The 19,189-nt window shown below is 37.0% G+C and overlaps 1 protein-coding gene across 21 annotated transcripts in view; it reads right to left on the bottom strand.

Annotated features, from left to right (window-relative positions):
- LOC106089068 (small conductance calcium-activated potassium channel protein) overlaps positions 1 to 19,189 on the bottom strand; it is a 965,076-nt gene that overhangs the window by 15,991 nt on the left and 929,896 nt on the right. For 13 of the 21 annotated variants that reach the window (XM_059367763.1, XM_059367762.1, XM_059367760.1 and 10 more), the window contains 3 exons: positions 12,749 to 12,850; positions 12,456 to 12,628; positions 10,994 to 11,288 (listed from right to left, as the gene is read on the bottom strand). In XM_059367763.1, coding sequence (XP_059223746.1) covers positions 11,099 to 11,288; positions 12,456 to 12,628; positions 12,749 to 12,850 — 465 coding nt within the window. In that variant the 3' untranslated portion in view covers positions 10,994 to 11,098. Of the gene's footprint in view, positions 1 to 10,993; positions 11,289 to 12,455; positions 12,629 to 12,748; positions 12,851 to 19,189 lie in introns of those variants that run through there. The other 8 variants (XM_059367768.1, XM_059367769.1, XM_059367770.1 and 5 more) reach the window with 5 other exon arrangements.

Raw genomic sequence — 19,189 nt, 5'->3', positions numbered from 1 at the left:
TACTTCAGTGCATTAAAGGTCTTGACAACACTCGCCAACACAAGTCTTGGGCAGTTATATTTCTTGGCAATTCAACACTCTTTCGGTGAAAAAACAAAAATGACTAAACTAAGCATCATATATAGAAAATAGGTAAATTTTTTCGGCTACTTTGAAGGTTATAACCTTATTTGCAATTAAGAGTCAGAAAATAAAGGAAACAATGGATTAGGTTATTGCAGAAAGATGTCGAGTGGCCTAACAAAACTCACTGTCCCAAATTTCGGCGACATCGGACAATAAATGCGCTTTTTATGGGCCCAAAACCTTTAATCAAGAGATCGGTCTATATGGCAGCTATATCCAAATCTGGACCGATCTGGGTCAAATTGAAAAAGAATGCCAAAAACAACTCTATGTCTCAAATTTTAGCTAAATCGGATAATAAATGTGGCTTTTATGGGTCTAAGACCTGAAATCGGCTGATCGGTCTATATGAGGGCTATATCAAGATATCAATATCTCATTTTTTAAGGACTGTAGCGTGATTTCATCGTCGTCTTAGATTTTTACTACGACCAAGAATATATATACTTTATAGGTTCGAAAATGGATATCTCGATGTGTTGCAAATGGAATGACAAAATGAATATACCTCCATCTTTCGGTAGTGGGTATAAAAAGGGACTATAAATTTCTCCCAAAACGCACATATACACCATTTAACAGAGAAGGAAGTGGTGGGTAACATTTAATTACTAATCAATCGATCTGTTTTTGTGTACTCCACTGGCCGTTGAGTCGATCAGTCGACTAAAAAAGGGTGTAAAGTTAACTTCGGTTACTCCCCTAAAAAGTCTATCTGCGTAGGATGTAATAGAAGTAATGGTCGAATCCTTTCAAAATTGCAAATTTTGCCCATGAACATTCCACTGAGGAACAGAGGCTAATTTCTCACAAATCCGAACGGCGTGCCGCAGTGCGACACCTCTTTGGAGAGAAGTTTTTACATGGCATAGTACCTTATAAATGTTGCCAACTTTAGAAGGGGAAAACCACGCTGAAAATTTTTTCTGATGGTCTAGTCAGGATTCGAACCCAGGCTTTCAGCGTCATAGGCGCAAATGCCAAACTCTGCGCTACGGTTTATTATTTGTCTCCCAAAGCAGAGAGAGTCGATCTGTATGACCATCAGAATTAGTATAGCTTGAATGGAGGAGTTTTATTGAGAAAGAGAAATTGTCAGACACACAAGCAAATCGGGCACGGATAACGGCCTTTGTCGTCTGCATGACCACAGCTCATTGCTTGATCATTTATGGTATACATATGTGCTCAGAGCTCATAGAGAATATTTAGTTCAAATTTCATCTGCTCTAGTTGCCGGCCATAAAGACATTCCCGATAAATAAATCTGTCTGACTAGAAAAAGATGCAAGGAGCTACTTGGAATCATGGAGAAGAGTTTTAATATCTGCTTAGGGCCCCGAGCCATCAAGGCAGTGGCGTGTAACGGAAGAACCTAGAATAGAGTGCTGCTTATTGTTAAGGCGGACACTTTCAATAAATGAGGCGAGTGCTGATGCTGTAGATTGCAGGATGTAAAAGGCCCTGACGCAACATGATGTGATGAAAGCATAGAATGGCAGCTTTTCAGAATATGGCTAAATTAATGAGATGTAATACAGGTTATTATAACTTTATGCAATTGTTTGTGATGCTAAGAAGGAGATGACCTAGACCCATTGAAAAGTATACCAATCGGCTTGGAATCACTTCCTGATTCGATTTAGCTTTGCTCGTCTGTCCGTTTGTCCGTCTGTTGAAATCACGATAGCGAACGAACAAATAAAGATATCCTCTATAAATTTGGCACCGATACTTTTTATCGATGTAGGTCATTGGGGGTTGCAAATGGTCCATATCGGCTCAGATTTGGATATAGCCCCCATATAAACTGATCCCTAGTTTTGATTTCGTGTGCCCCTGGGGGTCTCAATTTTCACCCGATTTGACTGAAATTTGGCATAGACACCCGATATGATTGTTGCAAAATAATTAAAATAAAATTTTACATCGGGAGATCGGTTTATACGGCAGCTATATACTATATCAGATATTGACCACAATCAACAAAAAGGTGTAGACGTTTACCAAAACTCACTGTTTCATATTTCATCGAAATCATATAAAAAGTGTTCTTTTTATGGGCTCATCACTCTTAGCGGGAGATCGGCCTTTATGGCAGCTATTTGATACATTGCAATAACAGCCGATAACACGCTATTTGCACTGGATTGTTATCGATATCTTGCGAAAACATGGTATCACTCCATATAGTACTAAAATAAAACACAACAGGTGTAATCAGCAGTGGGGTACCATAATTTCATAAGTTTTATAGGTTTCTCAACCAATTATCACCACACAAGAAAATTATTTTGATAATGATATTTTAATATTTAGAGCCAAAAAATCGACGCGACAAAAGAAAACCTGGTAGATTTTCACATTTCAGATCAGATACCCGAGAGGATACTTGATATCGAGTGCGAAGCCACCTGGAAGTTAATGCTACCTTGATGAATCAAAGCTGTGGGCCAGGGGTCAACACTTTGAACCCAGGAACTGAGATTTGCACTCAAAAAAGGTTGAACCTCAACATAAGTTAAAATGAACAAAATTTGGGAAATATTGAACTGCCTGTGGCGCGAACGAATTATAGGCTTGCTACGAGTTCAATAATTGTATAACAGGTACAAAATTGTTTTTACAAAGTATTAGTTCACTTTAAACTTTCCACAGGTAAAACATCAACTAGCGAGCATTAAAACTGAACTGGATTTTTAAGCAGGAGTCGGAGAGTGGTTTGGAGTCGGGCAAGCATGCTCAACTCCCAACCAAACTCTGACTCCGGCTCGATAGTCAGACCCCGATTTCGACTCTGGTCTCAAAAACTCGACTTAGTTCATCCGAAGCTTTTCGGAGTGACACACTCCGAGTTAAGGGCGTGGGTGTCGAACATATGCAAAAAAGAAAGATTATGCTTTCTTGATATGAAAGTCGATGTATACTCACTGACTCAACCTTTAATTTCAACTTTCATAAATAACTGGCTTCCTTTATTTCGAAAAATCCATTTTCACACATCCATTTTCTAAAAATAGTATTGTTACTGTTAGAATATAAATATTCTTATTTCTCCTATTTCTGTGGCTAATCCACTTGCTTCACTAATGAACAAAGTTGTTCTTTTCGAACTTCAAAAATGTGTGTCTTTATTGATTACACGCAAGGTTAGGAATCCATTAAGCATCCAGTGTACACATTCTCTGCAATAATAAAGTGGAAGCTTATACTTTGAAGAATACGAATTGCCAAATAAATATAATTGTCCAAAAAACCTCGGCATATTTTTTTTTGATCAAAAGTCAATTGCAATATTTCCTCTTTAATACTATCAATAAAATATGGGGAGCTCGTAAATTTCCCTTGTATACATGAAGTATACAAATATCAAAAACTCATATGAGCTAGAGATGAAAGATAAGTGACATAAAATTCAGTAATTCAAAACGTTACCTTATAATTGGTTCTCTACTTATTTTCCAAAATTTGAAGCAAACACACACGGTGTTATTCTAGATATTGAAAATATTCAACATAAACAAAAACTGTAAGAAAAAAATCGAAAACAGAACTATGAACTTAAATATCGAACTAACATGTTTGTTGTTTGTATTGTTTATTGTATTTTTCTCATATTGGTTGTTGCTGCTGTTGTTGCTTTTGTTTGTTAACATAATCTATAATAAATATTATTTAATTGTTGTATAAATACATTTCTTATTTGATTTTATTATTTTCTAGTTAAACATACACACACACTCTCTCACACACTTCGATGCATATTTCAATCACACAATATTTGCACTTAAGCAATAACATTCATACACTTTGATAGGTGTTTTATGAGTATGGGGCTACCGGGGCACATATGTATTGGAGCAAGAAAAAAAAGGAAAAGGATGTATTTATTATTGTATACCCATAAGCAAGTATTTAAAATAATGAACTTGAGGTGTATACAAAAGCATGTGTTGTATATAAGTGGAAACTTAAAAGATCGATTTTATAGCTCGCAGGGCACACCAATATTCGCTTCACAAAATACTTCTTTGCGATGCATATACTATGAGGTATGTTCATTATGCCCTATGTTGCTTTGGTTTATTTTTTATGCAATCTTTTTATACCACAATCTTTTCACTGGTTTCACTCTGCGTTTAAAATTCTTCCACTTTTAAATAAAAACGACTTTCAAACTCAATCTTTATACATAAATTAAAATCCTCTATATCTCCTATGCTCATGCATTTCCACGCATTTAAATCTTTTAAAACTTTAAATGAAAATGTATAGCCTTTCTCCACTCTCCTTCCTCACTTTCCATCCTGTGCAATAACCACACACAAAGTTCATTTTAATTTCATTTTGCAAAATCGCTTTCTCTGTAGAGCACTTGGCTTGCATTGCTGATTAAACACAAAAATAAATAAAATTATTTTCTGCATGATTGGTTGGTTCAACAATTGGCTAAGCTCATTGTTGTTAATGTTAATTTTCTCATTTTCTTTCCGTTTCCGTTTTTATTTTCATATCCTGAGCTTTGGTTTAATCGATTGCCATTGTGTGAAAACGCAGAGTTAATATCCTTTTATTACCACCGTGGTAAGCCTCTTTGGAATTTTTAATGAAAACACACACACACACACACCTCAAGGTAATACGTGTGAAGATAAATGCAGGTGTAGTATTGCATAGAGATGGGTATGAAATGCCGTTGCATTACATGAAGTGAGTAAGTCTAGTTAAAAGAGACTGGTAATGTTGCCGTTTTATGTTAGCACTATGTTTTGCTATTCAGATGAACTAAATAGATAGTTTGAGATGCATGGTTATCGATATCAAGTGATAATACATGTTTTGAAAGTTACTAGTATATAACTCTCAATTGCCATCATATTCTTAGGTATGTTATCTAGAATGTAATTTTTTATCAATTCGCAACTTTATTGAAATTTGCAAATTTGTGCTACAATTTCGGTTATCAAGCCGTTATCGATAATATTGCGTTAAATATTTTTAACATTTATAATTAGTAAAATATGTAATTATGTGTTAATTTATCGAGTTCAATCATCTAGTTGGATATAGAGTTGGCAAAATATCGATGGCACTATGGGTACTATCGATATTTAATTTTTTGACTGAATATCGATTGATATTTTTCCGATAGATACTATCGCAAAAGTTAAATTTTTTGGAAAACTAAACAAAAATAAGCAATACGACACTGAATGTATCCTTTTAGTTATATTGCCCCTATAGAGGGCGCAATTTTCATCCGATTAGACTAACATTTTGAACAATGATTCTCTCATGACTTCCAACTGATTTTATTAATCTTAGTTTTATTTGGTCTGTGCATTGATATCGGTTTCTATATAAAGCGATCTCCTGATTTGCACTTCTCATTTTTGTTTGAATATAGGTGATGGGAAATTAACGATAGTATCGATACTATCGATATTTATTATTAAAACTATCGAAAGTTGGGATTATCGACAGTCTGTCAGCTCTACATACAGCACATATCGATAATAACAAAAAATTAAAAAAAATCGATAACAACACTCATCGATTACAGCAAAAAATTTAAAAAAAATCGATAGAAACACTCGTCGATAACAACTAAATTTACAATAACAAAATAATCAAGTGGTGAATATATTTTTTTAAACTGAGTTTTTACTGAAAAATTTATGAAAAATTATGTTATCGAAAAGAAGTTGAACTGTTATCGATACAAATTTATCGAGAAATATGCAAGCATATCCCGATAAAGATATTAAACATAAATTTTGAAACCTACCCAAAATTTTGTTATCGAAAGTTATCGAAAAGCTATAAAATTGTTATCAATACAAATTTATTGGAAAATACTCAGGTTTATCCCATTAGAGATTTTTAAAAGTCAACAATTTAAAAAAAAAACTTTTCAGCTATCGAAACTTTTTAAAAATTGAAAACAAGTTCAAAAGCTTTTCTATTCAGTATAAAAATATTTAATCGATAAATGAATCGAAAAATAGAATCAACAAGTTTTGTGTATAGTTTTAAAACTCTTAAAATTCCAAAAATAAAGTATGTGAATATATAGTAATTTTATCGGAAAATCAAATCAAAATGTAAAAAAGAGAAAAGTTCTCACAACATTTACGATAAGAATTTATCAAAGAAAATACTCGAATAAACAGTTACATACAGGTAAATAAAACATCAAAAAATATGATCTTATGTACAAATTTGTGCAAATATTAATCGATGAATATATTTTTTAAACAGTGTAACATGCATGTATATACCGCTGATGATGTTTGGACCCCAACACTTATAAAAACAAATTTCGAAAGCTATGCAAAATGTCCCGAATACGATTTATTGACGCTAAAATTTTTAAGAATAAATATCGAAGCCTACGCAAAATATTGTTATAGAAATTTTTAATTTAAAAAAAATTGTGAAGTCTTTTCGGTTCAGCTTAAAAATATTTAAATTTTTGTATCGAAATGTTCTGAAATTATAACCGATAAAAATGTATGAAAATTTTTTTTATAAAAAGTTATCGAAATTTTAAAATTTGACAATGTTTGAAATCTTTGCGATTTAGTTAAAATTATTTTATCGATGTGTCTACAAAACACAAGTTATCAAAAGAGTTTCTCAAAATGACAAATTTAATATTAGTAATGTTCCGGAAATATTTTTGAAAATAATTTAACGAAGCTAATGAATATTTAGTAGTGTAAATGAAAAATTCTTCAGCTCTGTAACATTGCTCAAGAACTTTTCGATAACAAGTCAAATTGATAAAAAAAGTTCTGAGAATATTATCGAAAAATTTATTGAAAAACATGCAAGTATGGAGGGTTAGAAATTTCGATAACATTTTATAGGAGGAAAAGGATAAATAAAATTCTGTTATCGAAACTTAACGAAAAGAAAATGTGGATAACAGTACGCTTACACTGCTCACTAAAGCGGGTTTAATGGCTCTTTCGTCATTATCGTGCAAAATATTCGAAATTTCACTGGTTTTATTTTCAATCTCAAACTAATTCGATTTTATGGCTGAATAATCGATAAAAGTATTAAAAATACAGCTGTTGTCAAGAATTGTGCATGGATTTGTGTAGACGCATGTACCCGCGTGTATGTCTGCAATTGTTTTTCGATTTAGTAAAATTGAGATGATTTAAATTTTAATGTAAACACACTTTCAGTATAATTTTAGTATCGATGATTATCAAAGCATAATCGATTCGTTAAAGAAAATAATATAATATTTGAAACAAAGATAAGTATAAGAAAAATTTGGTTGTTGTCAAGAATTGTCCATGGATGGGTGTAGACGCATGTACGCTTGTGTACGTCCGCAATAGTTTTTCGATTTAGTAAAATTGAGATGATTTTATTTTCAATGTAAACGCAGTCTAAGTACAATTTTACTATCGATACTTATCATACTCATAATCGATTCATTAAAAAAAGAAAGCAATATTTGAAACAGAGATAGGTATAAGAAAACATTTCTCATCGCAAGTTATCGAAATCATTATCGAATTTGTTTCGAAAATTATCAAATTCTGTTTATAAATATATTTTTATTGCGAATTTATCGAAAATAAGCTAAGTATACAAGAATGTCGAATTAAAGTACAGAAGATTAGGACAAGTAAAATATGTAATCGTAATCACTATCGATTTCGTTAAAAAGAAAAAACAAAATCTTAAACAAAGGTAATCATATGTAAAATATTGTTATCGAAAATATATTTTTCTTAAGTTTTTATCGAAAATGCGCTAAGTATACAAGAATGTCGAATTAACGTACAGAAGATTGGGATAAGTAAAATTATGAAATCGAAGTCATTATCGATTTCGTAAAAAAGAAAAAACAAAATCTAAAACGAAGATAATCGTAAGTAATATATTGTTATCGAAAGTTGGAGAAATCACTATCGATTTTGATTAAGGGGAAAATTATCAAATTCTGTTGATAGATATATTTTTTTACGAATTTATCGAAAAAATAGTAAGTCTACAAAAAAGTTATCCAAACTTATCGTAAAGATTATAGGAATAAGTAACATTTTGCAATTTAAATCATTATCGATTTCGATAAAAAGAGAAAACAAAATCTAAAACGAAGATAATGATGAAGAGAATTTTGTTATCGAATGTTAGAGAAATAATTATCGAATTTGTTTTAAGGGGAAACGTTTCGAAAACTATCAAATTCTGTTTATAAATATATTTTTATCAAGAATTTATCGAAAAAGTAGTAAGTCTACAAAAATGTTATGGAAACTTATCGAAAAGATTATAAGGATAAGTAAAATTATGTAATCGAAATCATTATCGATTTTGTTGAAAAGAGAAAACAAAATCTAAAGCGAAAATCTAAAGCGAATGTTGTTATCGAAAGTTAGAGAAATAGTTATCGATTTTATTTAAAGCGGAAACGTTTCGAAAGTTATCAAATTCTGTTTATAAATATATTTTTATTATGAATTTATCGAAAAAGTAGTAAACAAAATCTAAAACGAAGATAATCATAAGAAAAATATTGTTATCGAAAGTTAGAGAAATCATTATCGATTTTGTTTAAAGGGGAAATATTGCGAAAATCATTAAATTCTCTATATTTTTAGAAAAAATGTACCGAAAAATTTGCATGTCCATGAGTTATCGAACGGAATTCGCAAGATGTCAACATTACAATAAGAAGATTAATTGAAACTTTTATTCAACTAAAAGTTATCGATAAATCATTTCACAGCATATTGATTACCAGCAATATCGATAGCAAAACCTTTCTTATCTCGAAAACTACTTGGTCTTTTTCCACCGGCAATGGCATGGCTGTGGTTTCTGTTTCTATAAACTCCGGAATTGTGATTTGATTAACCTTTTACTCACGTCACACCCACAAAAAGAGACACACATACACACTCTCACACATATTAATAGTAAAGCACAATTACATATCGGCATTTACATTCACATTCGCTTACATTGCTTGCGCCTTACATTCTTATACACAGACACACATACACATACACTCATTTACTCAAATTTACAATTATACACTTGTGTAAGGGAGCAACACAAGAGTGTGTAACACTGTGTTGTTGTTTTGTTTGTGTTTTTTTTTTCCTTTTATTGTTTTTATAGTTGTTTGTACAATATCCTAGCAAATCTCCTTAATATTAGCCTCCTTTTTTCTGTTTAAGGAATATTGGAAAAAGGGATCTTAAGGATATCAGCATTGGTTTAAGCACCAAATAGGGGAGTGGTGGTGGTGGTGGTGGTGGTGGTGGTGGTGGTGGAGTGGGAATATGAGGAGAAGGAGTTTAAGGGTTTCGTTAACTTTCGTGTTGTTTTTTGCATTTTTTTAGAATGGGGCACATAGGTCTCTTATTTAAATCATATTTATTTACATGTACTATTTTGTTTAAGTTTTTTTTTTTTTTGGTTTCTATTATTATTATTTTGTTTTTCTTATAATGTATTGTGTATATCTAAACAAAGTTTTGTTTTTTTTATTTTATTTCAAATCTTAGGATAAGGGGGGTTTCATTACAAGCTAAGAGTTTAGGTTTTCTTTTGGAGTCAGGGACTGGGTTGGGGGGGCTGGTAGGGAAGTTGTTTGATTAAAGGAGACCTTTTGTAAGGAGTTTGTGGTAACTATTTTCTATACTCGCAGTAAAATTGTTTTTTTTTTGTGTTAATCTTAGCTTTAGTTCTTTTGGGTTTTTGTGGTTTTCTAAGGGATTTTCTTTGTTTGTTTAACTTTTTCTCTCTATATATATTTATATGTATGTTGGTTTGCTATATTATCCTTTTGTTGTTGTTGTTGTTTTTGTAGTTGTTTTTTATTTGTTATTTGTTGGGTGTTACGCGCGTCCACATGTTACAAACACACGCACATACACACACTTAACCGCCCACAGGCGGCACCCTTTTTCTTTTTCAGTGACCACATGATTGAGGCAGACAGCAGCAGGGAGAGCTGCTGGCCGTTGGCCTATTTGGAATAGGCCTTGCAGTTGGCCAATTTGGAAAGGGTGCTGCTGGAGTTGCTGTTACACACACGTTCTCGTTTCCTGGTGAATTTGTTGCTACATGAGGTATTTGAAGATGCTGCCGATACCGAGGTGGGCACCGAGGCCGATGCGGTCATGAACGAGGTGGTCGCATCGGTGGTCATGGTGCCGGGCGGTGAGAATGAGAACGATTGCGGCAAGGCCGTATAGATTGATAGCGACGAGGTGGATGAGGAAGCCGTGGTTGCTGTTGTCGCCCCCGCTGCTGCCGCTGATGTGGATGTTGGCATGGAAGCGGAGTTAATGGGGCCCGAGAGCGGAGGTGGAGGTGTTGACTCGGTGGTCAAGGATTCGGGTGTATTGGCATTGGTCTCGGCATCTTCGGCTATAACCGTTTCAATGATGCGCAAAGGCTCAGGGGCAGCAACAGGGCCTACACCTACACCCACACCCACACCCACACCCATACTCAAACCCAAAGGCCCCAGGCTTGTGCTGCGTTGGGCCACGCCAAAGTTGGGGGTAAATTGATCGGAGAGCGGCAGCGGCAGCGGTGGTGCTGATAATGGAGGCAATTGAGTTAATTGCTGCTGGTGCTGCTGCTGCACCATTTGCAGTTGATGCAGATACTCGGGTGAGAGGGCCGCAGTGGCCGATGAGTTGCGCTTGAAATTGGGGCTGCGTATGGTAGTGTTGTTGGCGGAGTTCTTACTGGTCTTGAACTTGTTGATGTTGTAGCTTTGGCTGGTCAGATTCAAGGTGAGCATTTCTATGTCCACAATTGCAGCAATAGATGTCCTTCGTCTGGTATTGGTGGCCGGTGGAGGAGCTGGTGTTGGTGCTGCTGCGGCTGCGGCTGCGGCTGGGCTATTGCTGGCAGCATTGGCGGCGGCTAGGGCGATGGCGTTGGTGTTGGTACAACTATTTGTGGAGCGGTTGTCTTCTATTCAGCTGCCATACTTATTGGAAGATGTGTAATTATTAACTGCAGATCCATTAGATGACATATGAGTGTCAGGCACTAAATGTGGTGTTCTACTTGAAATAGGTGGCAAAATAGGACTTGTTGGCCAATGGTATGTAGTAGCAGCAACATTATTGGATGAGGGAACACTTCTATGCAAAAAGCAGTTTGGTCTTGATTTAATATTTTTGTTTGATATTCGGTTAACGGTTTTGGTTTGGTTATTTTTTTTTTTTGGTTTTGTTTTTGGTTTTGATTTTTGTTAAGTTTTAGTTAAGAATGACACACATTAGACACACACAACATTTAATTAAAAAAAAAAACATAATAAATATGTAAATATACAAATATATTCATATATATAGATGTCAATATGTATATAACAAGAACAACAAGAAATTCGATTAAAAAAAGGACAAAATGAAGAGAAAAAAACAATGAAAAAATTAGTTGGGGAAAACAAAAGAAAAAAAATATACAAAAAATTTGGTTAAAACACAACAATTTCATTGATTTTTAAAAATTTTTACATGATTTTGATTATTTACATTGACGTTAAGCATGATTCGAGAGAGCGAGAGAGAGAGAGAGAAAGACAGAGAGAGAGGTGTTGGGTTGGGTAAATAGTAAGGACCTGAGGGTTAATGGGGCGCAGGCAAATATGTTCAAATGCTTTTTTTTCAATGATTAACGATTTCTATGTGGAATTTTGTGAGTCAGGGGGTGGGGATATGATGGGTTTTATTTCTTGCTTGATCAGTTCTTTTAAAAAGGCCCAATGGCTGCCGAATTTCAAAATTAGTTTCTATCTCTCAATTATTCTTACTTTAGCTAAAACCAAAAAACAAAGACATTTAACTTAAAACAAACAATGATTTAAAATTTAGTTGCCTTCTTCTTCATCATTTGTGTTTGTTTTTTGTATGAAATTCTTTTTAAAAAATGAAATTCGAATCTTAATAAGCCATTTCCAATTGCATTGTACATGGGCCTGGTTTAAGGGTTCGCTTCAGTTCAGTTCAGTTCGCTTCAGAACTTCATTTCAATTTGCTCTATTTGCATTAAAGTGTCTCACTGGCGGTGGATTTGGTAAAGGTTGTAATGGAATTGGTGGCATAGATTTCGATTGTGAAGATAATGACAATGGTTTCATGGATTTCTTTTTGGAAGGAATCAATGGCAATGTGTCGGAGGAGAATAAATGGTGATTGGTGGAGGTGGCAGTGGTATTGGTGGTTGTGGTGGTAGAGGTGGTGGTGGTATTAAGAAAATGCGGATGTTGCTGCTGATTTTGTTGCTGGGCAATGGCTGAATTGGTCGAGTAAGCGTTTAGTACCCACCTTGAATGTGGAAACTGCATTGAGGGCGCATTGAACATGGGCGTTGGTGTGTGTGGCGGCTGCAGTGTTTGCGCCGCCGCATCCGGATGCAAGAAATTCTTGCGTTGTTCCACACGTTCTTGATGTTGGCTCAGGCAACGTGTTATTATCTCTGGCAGACTTTCCATATGGTCCTGCATCAAATAATAGGCCAAGAATAGACCAAGAATAGAAAAAGGAAAAAATAATATATGTTAGCTAATGTTTCCAATGAAATTTAAATTAATCTCATCATCTTTTTGATGTATCAGTACTTGTAAGGCCTGCAATTTATCCTCTAGATTTGTTAAACGTTCCTCTATGGCATCCTGTCGACTGGACATATCCGATATTATTTCATACACCGTATTTTGTGTCTGTGAAAGTTTAAACAACAAAATAAAAATATTTTAATACAATTTTCAAAACTATGGATAAAGCCTGAAAAATATTTAAAATTATTGTAAAAACCTACACCACAAAAATATTTTTTAATTTTTTATTTTTTTTTGTACAGACCTCGAGCCACGTTTTATAGAGAAAGCTGTTGAAAAAAAATTGTAGTTGTTTATATTAATTTATGATGTAACATATTTAAAAATTTGTCCTTATATAGCTGGAAGCAGGTGAAAGTTAAGTTCGGCAGGGCCGAATCTTATTGGGTTGCCCAAAAAGTAATTGCGGATTTTTCATATAGTCGGCGTTGACAAATTTTTTCACAGCTTGTGACTCTGTAATTGCATTCTTTCTTCTGTCAGTTATCAGCCGTTACTTTTAGCTTGCTTTAGAAAAAAAGTGTAAAAAAAGTATATTTGATTAAAGTTCATTCTAAGTTTTATTAAAAATGCATTTATTTTCTTTTAAAAAATCCGCAATTACTTTTTGGGCAATCCAATATATACCCTCCACCATGGATCGATGTCTGGAAAATGGGCAGAGTGATACCGCTACTGAAGCCTGGAAAGGACCCGAGTTTGGGGGAGTCGTACAGACCGATCTCCCTTCTCTCAACAGTAGCAAAGACCCTTGAGGCATTACTTTTCGCGAGCCTCTTAGGAGAATTTTCATTCGCCGAGCATCAACATGGTTATCGAAGACTGCATAGCACAACAACGGCTTTGAATGCCATCACCGCACACATTTGCCGTGGCTTCAATCAGCCCAGGCCATGTGATAGGACTGTCCTCGAAGGCATTCGACACGGTCAGGCATGCCAAATTATTTGAGGAAATCGCCAACACGTCCCTCCAGCCAGGCCTGAAACGCTGGGTCGCGAAATTATCTGTGTGGTTGCCAGTCATTTGTGGGATTAAGGGACAAGAGTCGAAGCACCGTAGAGTGAAACAGGGAGTTCCCCAAGGTGGGGTGATATCTCCGCGACTGTTTAACCTCTAACTATCCTCCATTCCACTCCCCCAGATGGCATAAAGATCGCATCATATGCGAATGATTGTACGATCTTGGCATCAGACTCCCCATCCATTGTTGACATCTACGATAGGTTGAACGTCTACCTCAATCTGCAAGAAATCTGAAGATATCTGCCACCAAATCTTCAGTCACATTCTTCACTACAAATACGCGTGAGGTGAATACTGAGCTGACTGTGATGGTCGATGGAGAAATCATTCCGATCATCAAGTGTGCCAAAATACTTGCCGCCACATTTGACAGCTCTTACACATTCTCCCCACATGCCACAACAATTTGCGATAAAGTCAAAAGTAGAAACAAGGTCCTCAAGTCACTTGCTGGCAGCACTTGGGGTGCAGACATTGGAACCTTGTTGACCACGTGCAAAGCAATTGGCAGGTCGGTGGTAAGTTATGCGGCGCGAGCGTGGTCTCGTCAGCTCTGTGACACGCAGTGGAATAATATTCAGATCTGTCAGAATGCCGCCCTCAGAACTGCGACGGGCTGTCTTCTGTCTCAGTTCTTATGTGGACCACCTCCATCAGGAGACAAAGATGCTACCAGTGCGAAGACTTAACTACATGCTGTGAAGGCAATACCTTTTCGGCTGTTATCGCAGAGACCATCCAAATCATCATCTTGTGGATAGATATCCACCGCCCAGAAGCCTTGAGGTAGATCTACATGATCTAGAGTGTGAGGTTGAGCGCTACAAGAGAGAGAACCTCTAGATCAAGCGGCATATCAAGCTGGTCTAGACAACATTCATGCAAAAACGGTAGCAGATGCGGTAAATAGTTACCGGGTGAATGTAGTCCTTGGAGAACGACCGCCTTCCATTGCACCTGAAGGAATTGATCTCCTCCGGCACATCAGAGTAGTTCTGGCTCAATTACGTTCCGGCAGATGCAGGCGCATCAACTCCTACAGAGCAAGGATTGATGCCGACGTGCACAATGTATGTCCCGATTGTAACCAGGGACCGTACGATATACGTCACCTGTTTAACTGCCCAGCTAGACCCACTCGACTCAGACCCAGATCCCTGTGGACGCACCCCATTTTAGTCGCAGAGTTCCTGGGTCTTGACACTCAACAGAACCAATCAGACGAAAGATAGAACACAATAAACTGCTACAATAACACCAAAAACTATGGATCGCATTTGTCGAGGCCTTTTCCCGGTATCTCTTTTTAGACAAACAAAGGATAAAAGAAAAGAATTGCTATGCTATTGGAGCTATATCAAGTTATGGTCCGAGCCAGACCATAGTAGAAGTCATTGTGTGAAATTTGAGCCAATTCGAATAAGAATTGCGCCCTCTAGTGGCTCAAGAAGTCAAGATTCATCTTGACTTCTTCTTTATATGGCAGCTATATGAGGTTATGGACCAATTCAGACCATACTTGGCACGTATGTTGAAGGTCATGGGAAAAGGCGTCGTACAAAACTGCAGCCAAATAGAATAATAATAGCGACCTCTAGAGGCACCAGAGGTGAAGATTCAAGATCGGTTTATATGGCAGTTATATAAGGTTATGGCCATAGAAGAAGCCGTTGTACATAATTGCAGCCAAATGGGATAATAATAACGATCTCTAGAGGCTCAAGAAGTCAAGATCCAAGATCGGTTTATAAGGCAGATATATCAGTTTATGAACTGATTTGAACCATACTAAGCATAGTTAATGAAAGTTTTAACTGAACACGTTATGGAAAATTTCATCCAAATCGGATAAGACTTGCGCCATCTAGTGGCTCAAGGAGTCAAGATCCAAGATCGGTTTATATAGCAGCTAAATCGAAAAATGGACCGATATGAGCCAATTAAAATCCCAACCTCATAACAATAATTTGTGCAAAATTTTAAGGGGCTAGCTTTACTCCTTCGAAAGTTAGCGTGCTTTCGATAGACAGGCGGACGGACATGGCTAGATCGTCTTAAAATGTCATGACAATCAAGAACATATATACTTTAGGGAGTCTTAGCCAAATATTTCGAGGAGTTACAAACAGAATGACGAAAATTGTGTACCTGCTATATACATATTATCAAACAGACATGCAGCCAATAAATCCTTTGAGAACGTATTTCTGAACACAAACTCCGCTCTCGACTGTCGCAGATCTCTCAACGAGATGGCTGAAGAGTTAAAAATTTACTTGTTCTGGGTGCCGGGCCATAGAGATATCCTAGGGTATTGTAAAGCGGACGAGCTTGCGAGACTTGGAACTACCCTACACATTCCAGGGATACTGGAATCTGTGGGTACGCCTTTAGCGACATGTAATCTAAGTTTTCAGGACCAGGACCGAAGGACAACGAATGATAGATGGTCACAAAGAGAGGGGTTGTGAGCTTTCCAAAACTATGTGGCCTAATCTAGACTTAAAGAGGTCTAACGCTTTGCTATCACTGGCTAGAACAGACATCTCAGTCATTGTGTACGTCATGACAGGTCACTGTATAATCGGAAAACATGTTGACAGACTGAAGGTTGCCGGCAACGACTTTGGAGAAGCTGTTAGGACATGGTGTGTGTGTCTCTAGCAGTCAGAGGGAGTTCCACTTTAGGTTCTCATGTCTTTGAGAACCTGTCTGATTTAGCGGATGTGAACATTCACAAGTTATTGGGATTTTTAAAGCGACCTGGATGGTTCAACGGTAGGAACTAGAAGGCATCTTCCTTCTCATGTTCCTGTATCATGTTTCACAATGGACGAAAACGTGTGAGTCTGATGGCAGGCTGCCACTCAAACCTTACCTAACCTAGCTGATGTGAATATTCGCAAATTGTTGGACTTTTTAAAGTGATATGATTGGTTCAATGGTAGGAAAGAGAAGGCATCTTCCTTCTTCTGTTGCTGTGATATCACAGTGGTCGAAAAGGTGTAAGTGAGTCTGATGGCAGAATGTCACTTTAACCTGACCTAGCCTTACCTTTCCCCTCTCGTGAGGAGATGAGTCCTCAAGTCGAATCATCAGAAAGAGTGTTCCGCCAATCTTCCATTTAAGTTGATAACGAGTAAGTCAGAAGATAGAAGGTTGCCAGTAACGATTTTTGCAGAAGCTGTGAGGACGTCGAGGAAGAAGAGACTATATATCATCTGATTTGTGTGTCCCGCACTGTCAATCAGGAGGAGTTGGACTTTAATTCTCATTTCTTTGATAACTTGACTGATTAAGTGGATGTGAACATTCACAAGTTGTTGAGCTTTTAATAGCGATCTGGATGGTTCAATGTTAGGAGCTAAAGAGCATCTTCCTTCTCCTATTGCTGTGGTATCACAATGCACGACAATGTTTAAGTGAGTCATGCCAAATTCTTCAACATCAGCCTTATTTGTGAATATGCCCCTACTGCAGATAAGGACGAACAGATCAAGCATATTTTCTAGGCGCGCCTAGAAAGATAATATGACCGCTGTGTCGTCCATGATATTAAAATCGTTCTGAGAGATTATAATGCGAAAACAGGTTAGGCAAATATCTTAGACCCAACAGTCTGAAAATTTAGCCTACACGAAGAAACTTCCGATGATGGAAAGAGTTGGCGGCGGCGAAGAACATGGTAGTTAGCAGCACCAGATTACAACATCGAAGGATTCACACGGCCACATGGCTGTCACAAGATTGAAATACGAGAAACCAAATAGATAATGTTGTGATGGTGGAAGGCATTCAACCAGCGTGTAAGATGTACGATCGATCTGAGGGGCGAACATCGATTGGAATCATTACCTTGTTGCAGCAAAGTTTCACACACGTCTTAATGTGGCGAGAAAATTACGATCTGACACTGCACGGAAGCTGGACGTTGGATAGCTGCAAGCACAACAGGTGGCAACGACATACTCCACTTGGCTGACCCAATTTGCTTGAAGAAAGCACTCCCAGTCCCGATAGTATAGCTGCGCAATGGCAAACCATTGGATGGAAAGAGCTGCTACATCTGTACCTGGGCACCAAAAGCCTCCCCCAAGGTACTCATGGTACGACCAGGAGTGCCAAAAAGCTTCTAAAGTCAAGAATGCGGCAACATTACAGTCGGTAGCACCGCGCCAGGTGAAAGAGAGGTATTGGAGTAAAAGGAGAGAGGAGAAACATCTCCTCCGCAAGAAGAAGAAGGAAAAGAAAGATGTGAGTGAGAACGAATCGAGATGTTCAGAAACCAGAATGAAGTTCGAAAATTATACCAAAGAATAAAATTATACCAAAGAATACAGGCATTTCCTCTTGCATTGAAAAATAATAAAATCCGGCAACTGATACTGCTAGTGTGCTGAGGATATGATAAGAACATTTTTCCTAACTACTGGTATCCGATGATGGTGGCCATGAGTATACCGCAGAACCAATCCCTGATGAAGGTATAGAATGTGTACCACCAAGTCAAAACGAGGTACACGTAGCAGTAACCCGGCGGAAAAATAATAAGTCAGCGGGAGCCAATGGGTTGCCGGCTGAACTGTTTTAAATTGAAGGCGACACGCTTGCACCAGCTCGTGTACGCAATTGGGCTAGCAGAACGCATACCTGATGATTGGAACATAATCTTGCTATATCCCGTACAGAAGAAAGGGGACAAGATGGTATATGCCAACTACAGAGAATCAAGTCTCCTCCCCATCGCATACAAGACACTATCGAACGTACTTTGTGAAATGTTTAAAGTGTGTTTAAAGTCTAAAGTTAACGAAATAATTGGGCCCTCTCAGTGTGGCTTTAGACCTGGTAAATCCACCATAGAGCAGATATTTACACCGCACCAAATCCTGGAAAAGACCCGAGAAGGAAAAATCAACACCTACCATCTTTTTGTTTACTACAAAGCCGCCTTCGACAGCCTTGTTTGGTATCCCTGAGTTTGGTATCCCTGCAAAACTGATACGACTTTGCAGGATGATGCTTGCTGATACACGGTCCTCAGTTAAAATAGGAAAGAACCTACCCGAACCGTGCAATACCAAACGAGGTTTCAAACAGGGATACAGGCTAGCCTATATTCTGCTGGAGAAGATTATTCGAATGCAGGTGTGGCATGGCACACTACTCACAAGAGAACATAACATGCTACTCGCCTATGCCGACGACATCGTTATTATAGATGTCAACTCCCACAAAGCCCTGTAAACCCCGTCAGATAAACAAAATGGAGACAGTTGGAAACTACAACTTTGAGATAGTCAGCTTTCTTCTCTACCTCGACACCGACATAACTGAAACACACAAAATAAAACGAAGGATAATATTGGCGCAATTTTGGACTGAGCGCTGAGGCAGTACTTGATGTTTTTGAGA

Source organism: Stomoxys calcitrans, chromosome 4 (assembly GCF_963082655.1).
Source record: "Stomoxys calcitrans chromosome 4, idStoCalc2.1, whole genome shotgun sequence".
NCBI classification, from domain to species: Eukaryota; Metazoa; Arthropoda; class Insecta; order Diptera; family Muscidae; genus Stomoxys; species Stomoxys calcitrans.
This window is presented reverse-complemented; position numbering and strand designations above follow the sequence as displayed.